At 46.5% G+C, this 14,830-nt stretch overlaps 2 protein-coding genes across 2 annotated transcripts; both read left to right on the top strand.

Annotated features, from left to right (window-relative positions):
- The first annotated feature begins 4,738 nt into the window (after positions 1-4,738).
- Positions 4,739-5,235, top strand: LOC136476616 (uncharacterized). Its single transcript, XM_066474530.1, has one exon. It carries the CDS (start codon positions 4,739-4,741, stop codon positions 5,186-5,188), a length of 450 nt encoding a protein of 149 aa, XP_066330627.1. The 3' UTR covers positions 5,189-5,235.
- Positions 5,236-11,249: 6,014 nt separating this feature from the next.
- On the top strand, positions 11,250-11,707 carry LOC136476614 (uncharacterized). The gene has a single exon (XM_066474528.1). It carries the CDS (start codon positions 11,258-11,260, stop codon positions 11,705-11,707), a length of 450 nt encoding a protein of 149 aa, XP_066330625.1. The 5' UTR covers positions 11,250-11,257.
- The last annotated feature ends 3,123 nt before the right edge of the window (positions 11,708-14,830 follow it).

Here is a 14,830-nt window from a genome sequence, read left to right as displayed (position 1 = left end):
ATATTGAAAATACTTATATTATTCTTATTTTTTCTACTCTTTTATCCTAAATTGACTTTCTATTACTTATATGCATAGTGCACTTATTTGTTGTTTTTAGTAGGTACTCTCTTATCGAATTTGAAATTTAGTCTAGAATTTCACTATTTTCCTGTGCATAGTGGAACATCTATTTAATTTGTAAATTTGTATTTTTTTTGTGATAATTTATCAATTAACATTTAAGTTATTTTTATTGCAAAGTTGCAACTTATTTTCTTCAATTAATGCAGTCTTTCTAATACCACGTTATTTGTCGATTATTTTTTTCCGGTTACACCTTCCATATATTTATTTATTATTAAAGGTCAGCGAGAGGTCTTTATTAAGAGTCAGTAATACAACTGAGATACTGCTACATGTGACCCAAGACTCATGTGATTCTCTTGCTGTGCACCTGAACACTTTTTTAGAAGGGAGGTATGAAAAAAGAAGATTTTTTTTTCTTAAGAGCAATAGTCCTCAAATTTGAGCCCCGACTCTCATGGTGTCCGCTTACCGGTGGAAGGGAGCTTGAGGTTGGGTAGCGCTCCAAGAAGGCCCACTCGAGGTCGCCCTTGGGACGGCCAATGATGGAGGGGAGCTTGTGGGCTCAAGCAACCGACGGAAGAGGAGCTCGAGGTTGGGGTGGCGCTTCGGAATGACCAGTGATGGAGGGGAGATCGTGGGCTCAGGTAGCTGGCGGAACAGGAGCTCAAGGAAGTAAGTATCTCGTCTGGACTTGGGGAAGATGCCTGCAAGGAGGGTGAACTCAGTGCTAAAAGAGGAGGGAAGGGAGCATGGGAGGTAGGGGAGGATTCCAGCGCCGGATCTGATGATCACCAGCCGGGGAGGGGGGGGTGGAATGGACGTGCTAGCGGTAATAGCACATTAGTCCCATCGGATACGGTTTCCTGTAGTCACAATATGGTCCATAGTATCTTTTTTTATCATAGTCTATGATGTGTAGCACCAAAAATAGACTATATTGTGTACCTTCTTTTTCTCCTTATCCATCCCCATTTAGATGACTTGTGATGTAGAGCTGCAAGTTTAGCACCATTTTTTGTTGTCATAGTATATCTTTTTGTATTGACAAAAATCCTCTCCAACAGCTTCTTCAACTAGATTTCTAAACATTTCCATCTATTTGTGGTTTCTCGCTCGCCAAAGGTGGAGAACGGGGCTAGCTCTTCAAAGTGTACATAATGTATAGAGAAGTTGTTAGAGGCTGGAGAGATCTATGGAGTCATTTATTTCAATGGATGTCCAAATGACAAATTAGAGAATGTGTTTAAGAAAGACTGTTGATATGCTTTTACTCAGGAGCTGCTAAGAAATAATAGGTACATTAAATACAACATCTTGTCGCATATTACAAAAAAATATGGCGATTCTCATTTTAGTTGGGTGTTTTGGGAGTGAAGGGTAAATTCATGAGCTTAGGAAAATTCAATTAGGAGACAATACTCAAATAAGGTATTGGAAAGATACATGGTTGACGGCATCCTCTCAATGCGCAATATCCAAACTTGTACAATATAGTATGACATAAACATACTAGAGCTTTTTACCAGTATAGCCCTAGAGAAAATGCCTCTTCCTTCTATGGCCCTTATTTTTTTTGAACTTACCTATATAGCCCCAAAACGAATTCCTTTCCTTCTATAGCCTTCCGTCCGTTTTTGTCACTTGACGGTGTTAAGTCAAGGGTAAAATGACCAGTTTATCCCTGGTGAAAAAAAATGCAGAGTTTTGTTTGTCTACGCCTTTTTCCTTTGGAAGGCCTAGCTTCTTTTGGTGGGTACAACAGGTGTTCAACTTGGTTTCCCTGTGAGGTGACATTCAGATAGCATTGTCCTATGAAGGTAAAATTCATATAGCATTTTTATTCTCTGAGTAACAGAACAACACATAAAAAAATGTACCTAGATTGACTCCTATGCTTTCCTTGTGCCATACTTGAGAGAGAATGTACATAGTTCACACTTGAGAGAAAAGAGTTCTCATTTTCTCTAAAATCAAGTTCACAGAACAACAGCAGCAATAGGTCAGCAATAGGTCTAAAATCAGGTTCAGAGAACAATAGCTACAGGCCTGAAATCATGTTCATTTAATTTGAGAGAAAATAGTTCACATTTGAGAGAAAAATCTAGGTAGCCATAACTGCAAGAAATAGGACCATGTAAAATTCACCATGCTAAGTAACATAACTTAATTGTCTGGAAAGGTAAAACAGCAAGTAACACTTCATGGCAGCAACAGACATGGTAAAATTCTTTGCTAACTAACAGGAATATTACTGAAAAGAAAACATCAAGTAAAATTCACCAGTGCTAGAATTTTGCAAACACTGGTAAGCACTCCTGCACACTCAGTTGTCAGCAGCATTTTCAGAACTGCAACAGCATGCATGTTTCTCTGAAATAATAGGCAACAGCTGTCCGTCATGCAGTTTTCTGAGAAATAGATAAACTTGTCTAGAACAACATGGTCACAGACATGTCATACTAACTCCTGAAACATAGTTTCGTAATGGCCCGATGCAAATTTCAGAAAATCATCTACATAACTGTGAATCGTACAGAACTGTAAAGGCCGGGCTGCCCCTCGGCGTCGCTGGAAAGGCCGGCCGCGCTGGGCTGCTCCTCCGCGCCACTGGAAAGGCCTGGAAAGGCCGGGATGGGCGTGGGAGGGGCCGCCTGGTGCCGCACCGGATCAGCCCCGGTCGCGCACGCTCGACTAGGCGGGCGGCGGCGTCTCCCCCACGCGTAAATGCCGGCCGAGGGGGCCCGGCCCGCCGTGGATCCGGCGGCAGAGAGGCCGGCCACGGCGAAAAATTGCAAAAATGGCACTCAAAATAATGACTCTTGATTACGATGACACTCGGGTGGATGACAAGTGGGTCCATCTGTGTCTATGAATGTGGGTCCAGTGTCAAATCTGCAAACGACCGATGTTTCGAGTCCCATGTTTGCAAATCGCCCACCGGCCACGGCCCCTGGCCGGCGGCGACGGCGCCCTCCTCCATCAGACCTTTTTTCCCCGGCTCGGTCAAAGCTCGTAGCGCTCGGTCGTTTTTCCCTAGGCACGGTCGCATGCGGTAGAAGGGAAAAAGAACAGAAGGGCAATCTAGACATTTTGTGTATCTACCGATGGGGAGACTTAACAGATCGCCCTAACAGATTTGACAGAAGTCAAGGAAATTTCGTTTTGAGGCCACACAAGTAAGTTCAAATAAAAAAGGGTCATGGAAGAAAAAAGTATTTTTTTCAGGGCCATACAGGCAAAAAGCTCAACATACTACTATAGTAAATACTCTATGGATAGGTCCCCTAAATAGATATTTCCTTCAGAAGGGTTTTAGTCGGACTTAAGCTGGTTGAGCGGAATAATTTAATAGCAAGATTTGTGAACATTAACTTACAAGTTGGACGAGATATGTTCTTTTGGTTTCTTAAAAACAATGGCATATGCTCACGATAAGTTCCATGTATAAGCATGTTGTCACTACGAGCATTAAAACCTCAATGGCTATTTGGTGTCTAAGATACTGTTGACAATATTTTTTCTCTGATTCATCGAGAGAGGGGTTTATTTTAACTAAATATAATTTATTAAAAGAGGAATTATGTGAACAAGTCTGGCATATTTTTGCAATATGGATGAAGCTATTCAACACCTATTCTTAGCGTCTCGGACACGGGGCTTTGAATAAACATAATATCTTTCAAAATTAGCACAAACAAAAGGGTAGATCAAATAAGACATTGTCCTTGACAGGTGGTGTAGCCATTTGTTGGACATTATAGTTAACAAAAAATAAAATGTTTTTTTGATAAATGCCAACCGAAAGTGGTCTACTCAAAGGAAATGTAATGGCTATGACATTGGACACAATTGAAAAGATGTGATGACATCAAAGAATTTTTTTTCCAAGTTTATTGGGTGTTTGAAACAACAACCATGTAGTTTTTTTTGTTTTGTTTGGATGGCCAAATAATGTTAGGATTGACATTTGAGTGGGTTTGGTTTTGTATGTTACATTTTTTTTGTAATAATTGGTTTGGTTCTCTTAATTATAAGGGATGAAACTGAAATGTTTCCTCTATCTAAAAAAACTCGGTCTGCGGTGGGCAGACAGCCTCCGTAGTTTTTACGCTAGAAAGAAGACCTCTCACGTAGGCCCCGCTCTCACACAGGGGCCCGTAACCTTTTTACTTGTGCTTTGGGACGCGAAACAGGCGAGGGTTTTTTTCCCTGCACAAACTGCGCATTACCGCAGCTGTGCACGCGGCAGCCAGGAGTCGAACTCCCGACCAGGGCCTTCCCACAACAGGGACGGAACCACTCGAGCTAACGCTCGCTCGCGTTTCCTCTATCTAAAAAAGTATCATTATTAGAAATGTTTTCATTTACATATACTAGTATAAAAAATGGACGGTGCACATGCTTCAGTTCCTCTCTCGAATTAAAAAATGGACGGAAAGCTCCTGGCGGTGTCAAAAAAATAGGACGGAAAAAGAACAGGTAAAAAAACAAGTAACGCGCACGTTCGACGTTCCTCCCGGCTCCGCATCGGTGATTCGGAATCCGACTATCCGAGTTCGGCTCGCGTACGGCATTGCAGTTAGTTTCGCCTGCCTCTGTCTATAAAAGGCGACCAAAGGCCCCGGGTTCTCGTCCAACACAACCACGCAAGTCCACCGCCATCACATCCATGGCGTTCGAGGAGCTGCTGCAGCTGCTGTCGAAGACCGAGGCGGTGGACGCGAAGCAGGACGAGGTGATGCGCCTGTTCATGCTAGCCGCGGCCGAGAGCCTCGCGTCGGGGGAGCTCACGCCGGGGGACCCGGAGTGGAAGGCCATCGCAGCGCGCGGGGAGGCGCTCGGGCTCGAGGTGCTCGCCAAGGCGGCGGGATCGGTGGAGACGTTCACGCGGATGGCGGCCGAATTCGCGGCGAGGCCCGGCGGGGAGGCGGTGGCGGAGGCGCATCGGAGGTTGGCCGTCAGCGCGGTGGCGCTGGAAGCGCGCGCCGAGGAGTACGTCGCCTTCATGCGCGGCGTCGGCGCGCTGGCCGACTCGGGCTCGGACTCAGCTGGGCGGCCCGCCGCGAGGAGGTCCAGGAGGCCCAACGCTAGATACTTTGGCCCGGAGTGGAGCAACTGATGGATCCAGCCCAGCTGCATTGTTAGCATATATGTGATAGGCCTCGATTCGGCTAATAATTCAAGAAAGTCCATCGCCATCCATCCGTAGGGCCTTCTTAATCTGTGGCCTTCTACTGTTTCACAGTTTCTTGCAACTTGCTCCTCTCCGTTGTTCAGCCATGTAGGAGGTTTTTCTTCTCTTACCTATTAAGAGAAGAAATTAAAATTGTTCGGTTGCATTGGTGGATAAGATATATTGTATGTATTGTTGATGCAAAAGCATGTTGGCACTTTTTTTTATTGTATATTAATATACGGTGGTGATGGGCCATTCCATTTTTCGTTGTTATTCGATGCTACATTTTTATATCGATTATTTTAAACATAACGTTGCAAACTGGTTTCTTCGGTGGAATCGCCTATTTCGGTTCAGACTCTTGTTTCGGTTTAATATTCCTATATGATGATAGGTGTGACTTTGCTTACGGAAATCCTCAGGTGCGGACGTCCGTTCCATCGGATGAGGGAAAAAAGGACATTTTCCCTAGACGGTCGTGTGTGAAAGGATCAAGATGCCCAAGAGGCGGGGTGAATTGGGCTAATTCTAATTTTTTTTGCAATAATTAAATCCTATGGTTAGCCCAATTAACCTCTTGTGCCTAGAAAATGTTTCTAATTGTTCTACCGCACAAAAGACTTATAACCTAAGTTCCAATCCTACTCTAGCATGGCAATTATATGAATGTAAAGACAAGAATTGAATTGCACAAAGTAAATGCTCAAAGTAAATAGAGAAGGAGGAACGCGGCGATGTTTTACCGAGGTATCGGAGAGTCGTCACTCCCCACTAGTCCTCGTTGGAGCACCCGCGCAAGGGTGTAGCTCCCCCTTGATCCGCGCAAGGATCAAGTGCTATCTACGGGTTGATTCTTCGACACTCCGTCGCGGCGAATCACCCACAACCGCTCACAACTTGAGTGAACCTTACTAATTGGACATGAACGTGTGAGCTATGAGGACTTTGTATTGCATGCAGACACGTAGATTTTGTTTTTTTATTGGAATCGGATAGGACGTGAACGCGTTAGCTTTGAAGACATTGTATCGGACGCGGATACATAGATTTGGTCTTCGTATTAGAACCGGGTATAACACGAACCAGTGTCGAGTGAAGGATGAATATTGATGTTTACATGATCCCTTGAAATCGATTAGATCCATTTTATAGTGCAACACGTGTGTTCACCATAGTTACCTAAGGTGAATTTGAGAGAATTATTATTTGCATATGTTTACTTTAGATAAACTTCTTACATCTCATTAAAACTGTTTGATTTGGGTTTTTAGGAGATTGATTTATTTTTGCACGGACACAAGCAAGTATCAGACTTAGTTTCATCTATAATTTTCTTTGGAAACGTTTTTTTTTGCCATTTTTTAAAAGGTTTTCTTTTTGCCGTATATGTTTTTTCTAGAAACGTTTTTTCCGTACTTGTTTATTTCAGAAACGGGGATGTGGAAGAGGGAACATTGTTTTTTTTGCTGTGGGGGGGGGGCAGACGATAGTTGTAGGGATTTTTTAGTTGTAGAGAGATATATATGTGTGACTTTGCTTACGAAATACTTAGGTGTGGACATCCGTTCCATCATCCGCAGACGAGGGGAAAAAAGGGCATTTCCCTAGACGGTTGTGTGTTCCTCACCGTTGCACCATGTCGCCCGCCCGCCGCTCGTCTTCTCTAGCGCAGGGGCGCCTCACCAAGTCCTTCTCTAGCACGGGGAGCGCCTCGCTGTGGGAGGCCACAACTGCCTCCACCACGGGTGTTGCTCGCTGGGGGCACCGTACCCGCCCTATGGCCAGGGGCAGCACAATTGCTCACCAGGGGCAGAGGGCGGCGCAGCTGCTGGCCCGCTACCATCCTCCCCCTCCACCGTGACCTAGCGCTAGATCTCACCGTGCAGCGCTTTGCCCGCCCACCTGCTAGGTTTTGCTGAAAGCGCATGCATGTTACAAGTGTTTCAAATGTTCCAAATGTATGTTGCAAGTGTGTTCATATGGATGTTGGAAAAGTAGACCGAGATGCTGCATACGTTGCAATGACTATACACATATGTTGCAAGCGTCTATTCCAAATATTTCATCTGTTTTCAGACATATGTTGCAAGTGTTATATCTGGATGTTGCATATGTTTCATACATACGTTATAAGTGTTTTATCTGGATGTTGCATATGTTTTGCAATGACTTTTAAGTGTTTTTGTGTATTTTGCAAGTGTTTCGGACGTATATTGCAAGTGTTTTAGCTGTTTTCACACATATGCTGCAATTGCAAGTGTTTCATCTAGATGTTGCAAAAGTAGATCTGGTATTGCACATGTTGCCATAGGACCCATATGCCGCAGTAGCCGCCTCTATAGTTGCTGGTGTGCCGTTGTGCATGCGTGTGGGAAACGGAGGGGGCGCGAGTGGTTCCTGCGTGTGGTCTGGCGGTGTAGGCGACGTCTTGGTGATGCAGGTCCGTGTGAGCACGCAAACACAGCATGACGGAGTGTAGGCGCGGACATCCGGGTGCTAGCACTACCGCTTTGCTTATGACGACTCAGTATGTCAAATCGTAGATGCTGGCTGAAAATATAGTAGTTGCTGGAGAAGAGTGAGACGGTGGACGTGTGAAATAGAGAGTTGATTTCTCATAATGTAACTGTGAGCCGTAAGTCATCCATGTTGTTTTGAGATTTATGACAGGTGGACATCCTATCGGCTTGTGAGCCTGGCTTATCAACCATGGTATAGTATTTTTTTCTCTTAAAACAAATCTCCTACAACTAAAAAGAATAAAACGTGGATATTTTTTGGTGCGACATTTGTTTTGGTTCGTCCGCCTGTGGTACCTGCCTGCTTTGAAGAAAACAAATCGATCACCTGAGGCCACATGCATAAAAGGAAACAATAATCTTGCATCGAAATCATGCTACTCTAGAAGGGAGGTACGTTGATGTTCTTCAAAGGATCCCTGTCTGCTTTGAAGGAAACAAATCGATCACCTAAGGCCACATGCATGGAAGGAAACAATAATCATGCATCGAAATCATGTTGCTCTAGAAGGGAGGTACGTTGTTGTTCTTCAAAGAATCCTCACCTGCTTTGAAGGAAACAAATCGATCACCTGAGGCCACAGGAAGGAAACAATAATCATGCATCGACCCCTGCGATATTTGTTTTGGTTCGTCCATCTGCCCACCCCGACACCTGTGATACCGCAGCTAATAAAAAAAGAAAAATCTCCCTCGTCTCTTTTGTGACCCGACGCTCGACGGCGCTCCCTCCCCCCGACGACCGATAGTGCTCGTCCCTCCCGGCCACGGCGACGCTCCTCCATCACCGACGGTGGTGGCGCTCCTTCCTCCCCGGCGACGGCGGCGCTCCTCCCTTGTTGGTGGCGCTCCCTCTCACGGCGGCCTCCCATCTCCAGCGAAGCTTTGCGAGCTCGGCCTCGGCGCGGCCAGATGCGCGAGCACGGCGGGCCCTGGCTGCATCGCGTGGGGGCTAGGATGGCCTCGCGTGAAAGATCCTAATATGGCTAGAGGGGGGTGAATAGCCTATTTAAAAATCTACAAATCAACTAGAGCAATTTGATTAGTATGACAAATAGCAAAATGCAAACTTGCTCTAGCTCTACAAGGGTTGCAAGCCACCTATCCAACAATTCTAGTTGCAATGATTACTAAGTACACAACTTACAATGTTACTACTCACTAAGAGCTCTCAATCTTGCTACTCTAAAGAGCTCCACTAGATGAACTTAAAAAAAACAAAGCAAGCTCTCAATTCTAATTACACTAAAGAGCTTGCCACAACTAGTTTGCAAGAATATAAATGAGTGAGTAGGATGATTATACCGCCGTGTAGAGAAGTGAACCAATCACAAGATGAATACTAAATCCAACACCGAGAGAATACCAAAGGGCAAGAGACAATCAATTTTTCTCCCGAGGTTTACGTGCTTGCTGGCACGCTAGTCCCCGTTGTGTCGACCAACACTTGGTGGTTCGACGGCTAAGAGGTGTTGCACGAACCTCGTCCACATAATTGGACACCGCAAGAACCTACCCACAAGTGAGGTAACTCAATGACACGAGCAATCCACTAGAGTTACCTTTCGGCTCTCCGTCGGGGAAGGCATAAGACCCCTCACAATCACCATGATCAGAGCCGGAGACAATCACCAACATCCGCTCAACGATCCTCGCTGCTCCAAACCATCTAGGTGGCGGCAACCACCAAGAGTAACAAGTGAATCCCGTAGCGAAACACGAATGCCAAGTGCCACTAGATGCAATCACTCAAGCAATGCACTTGGATTCTCTCCTAATCTCACAATGATGATGAAACAATGATGATGAAACAAGGATGGAGATGAGTGGGAGGGCTTTGGCTAAGCTCATAAGGTTGCTATGTCATTGCAAATGGCCAAGAGAGTGAGCTTGAGCCGACCATGGGACCCGGAGTGGAAGGCCATCTACCAGTGGGGAGACTTAACAGATCGACCTAACAGATTTGACGGAAGTCAAGGAAATTTCGTTTTGAGGCCACACAAGTAAGTTCAAATAAAAAAGGGTCATGGAAGGAAAATGTATTTTTTTCAGGGCCATACAGGTAAAAAGCTCAACATACTATTATAGTAAATACTCTATGGATAGGTCCCCTAAATAGATATTTCCTTCAGAAGGGTTTCAGTCGGACTTAAGTTGGTTGAGCGGAATAATTTAATAGCAAGATTTGTGAACATTAACTTACAAGTTGAACGAGATATGTTCTTTTGGTTTCTTAAAAACAATGGCATATGTTCACGATAAGTTCCATGTATAAGCATGTTGTCACTACGAGCATTAAAACCTCAATGGCTATTTGGTGTCTAAGATACTGTTGACAATATTTTTTCTCTGATTCATCGAGAGAGGGGTTTATTTTAACTAAATATAATTTATTAAAAGAGGAATTATGTGAACAAGTCTGGCATATTTTTGCAATATGGATGAAGCTATTCAACACCTATTCTTAGCGTCTCGGACACTGGGCTTTGAATAAACATAATATCTTTCAAAATTAGCACAAACAAAAGGGTAGATCAAATAAGACATTGTCGTTGACAGGTGGTGTAGCCATTTGTTGGACATTATAGTTAACAAAAAATAAAATGTTTTTTTGATAAATGCCAACCGAAAGTGGTCTACTCAAAGGAAATGTAATGGCTATGACATTGGACACAATTGAAAAGATGTGATGACATCAAAGAATTTTTTTCCAAGTTTATTGGGTGTTTGAAACAACAACCATGTAGTTTTTTTTGTTTTGTTTGGATGGCCAAATAATGTTAGGATTGACATTTGAGTGGGTTTGGTTTTGTATGTTACATTTTTTTGTAATAATTGGTTTGGTTCTCTTAATTAGAAGGGATGAAACTGAAATGTTTCCTGTATCTAAAAAACTCGGTCTGCGGTGGGCAGACAGCCTCCGCGGTTTTTACGCTAGAAAGAAGACCTCTCACGTAGGCCCCGCTCTCACACAGGGGCCCGTAACCTTTTTACTTGTGCTTTGGGACGCGAAACAGGCGAGGGTTTTTTTCCCTGCACAAACTGCGCATTACCGCAGCTGTGCACGCGGCAGCCAGGAGTCGAACTCCCGACCGGGGCCTTCCCACAACAGGGACGGAACCACTCGAGCTAACGCTCGCTCGCGTTTCCTCTATCTAAAAAAGTATCATTATTAGAAATGTTTTCATTTACATATACTAGTATAAAAAATGGACGGTGCACATGCTTCAGTTCCTCTCTCGAATTAAAAAATGGACGGAAAGCTCCTGGCGGTGTCAAAAAAATAGGACGGAAAAAGAACAGGTAAAAAAACAAGTAACGCGCACGTTCGACGTTCCTCCCGGCTCCGCATCGGTGATTCGGAATCCGACTATCCGAGTTCGGCTCGCATACGGCATTGCAGTTAGTTTCGCCTGCCTCTGTTTATAAAAGGCGACCAAAGGCCCCGGGTTCTCGTCCAACACAACCACGCAAGTCCACCGCCATCACATCCATGGCGTTCGAGGAGCTGCTGCAGCTGCTGTCGAAGACCGAGGCGGTGGACGCGAAGCAGGACGAGGTGATGCGCCTGTTCATGCTAGCCACGGCCGAGAGCCTCGCGTCGGGGGAGCTCACGCCGGGGGACCCGGAGTGGAAGGCCATCGCAGCGCGCGGGGAGGCGCTCGGGCTCGAGGTGCTCGCCAAGGCGGCGGGATCGGTGGAGACGTTCACGCGGATGGCGGCCGAGTTCGCGGCGAGGCCCGGCGGGGAGGCGGTGGCGGAGGCGCATCGGAGGTTGGCCGTCAGCGCGGTGGCGCTGGAAGCGCGCGCCGAGGAGTACGTCGCCTTCATGCGCGGCGTCGGCGCGCTGGCCGACTCGGGCTCGGACTCAGCTGGGCGGCCCACCGCGAGGAGGTCCAGGAGGCCCAACACTAGATACTTTGCCCCGGAGTGGAGCAACTGATGGATCCAGCCCAACTGCATTGTTAGCATATATGTGATGGGCCTCGATTCGGCTAATAATTCAAGCAAGTCCATCGCCATCCATCCGTAGGGCCCTTCTTAATCTGTGGCCTGCTACTGTTTCACAGTTTCTTGCAACTTGCTCCTCTCGGTTGTTCAGCCGTGTAGGAGGTTTTTCTTCTCTTACCTATTAAGAGAAGAAATTGAAATTGTTCGGTTGCATTGGTGGATAAGATATATTGTATGTATTGTTGATGCAAAAGCATGTTGGCACTTTTTTATTGTATATTAATATACGGTGGTGATGGGCCATTCCATTTTTCGTTGTTATTTGATGCTACATTTTTATATCGATTATTTTAAACATAACGTTGCAAACTGGTTTCTTCGGTGGAATCGCCTATTTCGGTTCAGACTCTTGTTTCGGTTTAATATTCCTATATGATGATAGGTGTGACTTTGCTTACGGAAATCCTCAAGTGTGGACGTCCGTTCCATCGGATGAGGGAAAAAAGGACATTTCCCTAGACGGTCGTGTGTTCCTCACCGTTGCACCATATCGCCCCCGCTCGTCTTCTCTAGCGCAGGGGCGCCTCACCACGTCCTTCTCTAGCACGGGGGGCGCCTCGCTGTGGGAGGCCGCAGCTACCTCCACTGCGGGTGCTGCTCGCTGGGGGCACCGTACCCGCCCTATGGCCGTGGCAGCGTAGCCGCTCACCGGGGGTAGAGGGCAGCGCAGCTGCCGGCCCGCTACCATCCTCCTCCTCCATCGTGACCTAGAGCTAGATCTCGCCGTGCAGCGCTTCGCCCGCCCGCCTGCAAGGTTTTGCTGAAAGCACATGCATGTTGCAAGTGTATGTTTCAAATGTTTTAGATGTTCAAAGGTATGTTGCAAGTGTATCCATATGGCAGTTGCAAAAGTAGATCGGGATGCTACATATGTTGCAATGGCTATACACGTATGTTGCAGGCATCTGTTCCAAATGTTTTATCTGTTCCTGGATTCGGCTAATAATCCATGCAAGTCGACCTATCCGTAGGGAGCTAGTAGACCTGAATCTGTAGCCTGCTACTGTTTCATAGTTTCTTGCAACTTTTTCTCTCAGTTGTTCAACCATGTAGGAGGAGGTTTTTCTTCTACGTATCTATTCAAAGAAGAAATTGAAATTGTTCGGTTGCATTGGTGGATAAGATATTGTATGCATTCTTGATGCAAAAACAACTTTGCACATTTTTATTGTTGTATATAATAACGGTGATCGACGATTTCATTTTTCATAGTTATTCTATTCTACTTGAAGAGAGTCAAACATTACAGTATGATGATGATATGGTGAGGAGGTCCGTCCCTTCGGGCGCCGTCTTACCAAATAAAAAATATCTCCCACTCCGTCTCACGCGCTCGCTGCAGCCTCCGCTCTGCTTCCTCCGCCCCATGCTTGTCATAGGCTCCGCTCCCCCTCCTTCGCCCCGTGGCCCTCGCTCGCCTCCACGATGCTAGGTTCGGCCGCTGGAGTCATGGCTCCCCCCTCTCATCGCCGCCACCGACGCCGGCGTCCTCCTCATCACCTCTTCCTGCTGCTGGAGACGGCAAGGGCGTCGCAGCCATGCCTGACTTCACGCTGACCACGATGCTCCTCGTGCCCCGGTAGCGGAAGAAGCTCACAGGGGGGCAACTGGCCAAGTTCGTGGTGCTCTTCACTCCGCCGTCTCCTAGACCCAATCTGCCCATCGAGGTGGTTATCGAGTTCCTCAACGCGCCTGACATGGTGGTCGCCGCCCACAAGAGTGCCGCGCCTGACATATTGCAAGCATATGTTTCAAGTGTCTTAGATGTTTTAGAGGTATGTTGCAAGTGTTTCATGTGGATGTTGCAAAAGTAGATCGGGATGTTGCAAAAGTAGATCATGATGTTGCATATGTTGCAAGTGTTTCAGAGGCATGTTGCAAGCGTTTGTTCAAAATGTTTCATCTGTTTTTTAGACCTATGTATGCAAGCATTTTTTATTTGGATGTGGCATATGTTTGACACATGTTGCAAGAGTATGTTCCAATGGTTTTAGCTGTTTCGGTTGTATGTTGCAGTAAGTGTTCTCATGTTGCAAGTTGCAAGTGTTTTATCTAGATGTTGCATATGTTTCACACATATGTTTCAAGTGTTTGTTCCAAATGTTTTATCTGCTTCAAATGTATGTTGCTTCAAATGTTCCATGTGTTTAGAGGTGTGTTCATAGAGTCATGGGGGCATGGCCCGGGCGCCGGGGGATCGGGCGTGGCGAGCTAGGTGCCAGCGGTCGAGATGCGTGGCGCACCTGGGTCTTGCGGACCGGGGCGTGCTCATCCTCATCTCCGCTCCTGGGTCCCGCCCACGCGGAGAGAGAGGAGCGGGGTCGTTGGGAAGGAACCGAGGGCGCAACGACAGGGGCGGGGTGCGCATACGGGCACGTGGCGAGGCGGACAGGGGCGGGCTATGCGAGCGTCCGGACGTCCGAGCGCTAGCCACGCCCATTAGGAAGGTGCCGACCGACGGACCCCCGACCAATCTCACAGATCGCTTGGGGGTTATACCCATCGGGTACGCTCGCGCACCCTCTGTAAGGAGTTAGGGAGAGCCTGAGCACGCCTGCGCCCACTGCTTGGGCTCGGGGGCTCGCCAGGGCCCGAACTGCTAAGCGACGGCATCCCGAGCCTGACTCCTGTCAGAACAGGCCCAAGTCAGCGCTCGGATGAGGAATCGACGGCCCGAGCCACAGGCAACCTTCTGGGTGTCATGACCCTATCATGACATGTTAAATTTCATACTCATCATGAGCATCATATGCATTTGAAATTCAATTTCGAAACCAAACCGTAAAGAAACCGAATAATTCTGCACACTGTTGGTTTTTTCGAAACCAAACTGTGAAGCAATGGTAGCCCAACCTCATTCTGTAAATCCTCATGCCTCGAAGGCGGCCTCCTGTAATTAATAATCCTTGTGTATGCCTCAAAGGCAGCCGAATCTGTGAGGAAGAGACATATACGCTTCTCGTGTTACCTCGTGCTAGGCCGACCTGGCCCTAAACCATCACCACACGATATGACGAGCCATGTACATCCGGAACCGTGGATTTTAATGGACGAA

Source organism: Miscanthus floridulus, chromosome 8 (genome assembly GCF_019320115.1).
Source record: "Miscanthus floridulus cultivar M001 chromosome 8, ASM1932011v1, whole genome shotgun sequence".
NCBI lineage: Eukaryota > Viridiplantae > Streptophyta > Magnoliopsida > Poales > Poaceae > Miscanthus > Miscanthus floridulus.
Note: the sequence above shows the minus strand (reverse complement) of the source record. Positions and strands in the feature narration are given on the sequence as shown.

What these genes read in the sequence shown, in the direction of transcription:
- LOC136476616 (XM_066474530.1), top strand. Translation starts at nt 4,739, where the DNA reads ATGGCGTTCGAGGAGCTGCTGCAGCTGCTGTCGAAGACCGAGGCGGTG.
- LOC136476614 (XM_066474528.1), top strand. Translation starts at nt 11,258, where the DNA reads ATGGCGTTCGAGGAGCTGCTGCAGCTGCTGTCGAAGACCGAGGCGGTG.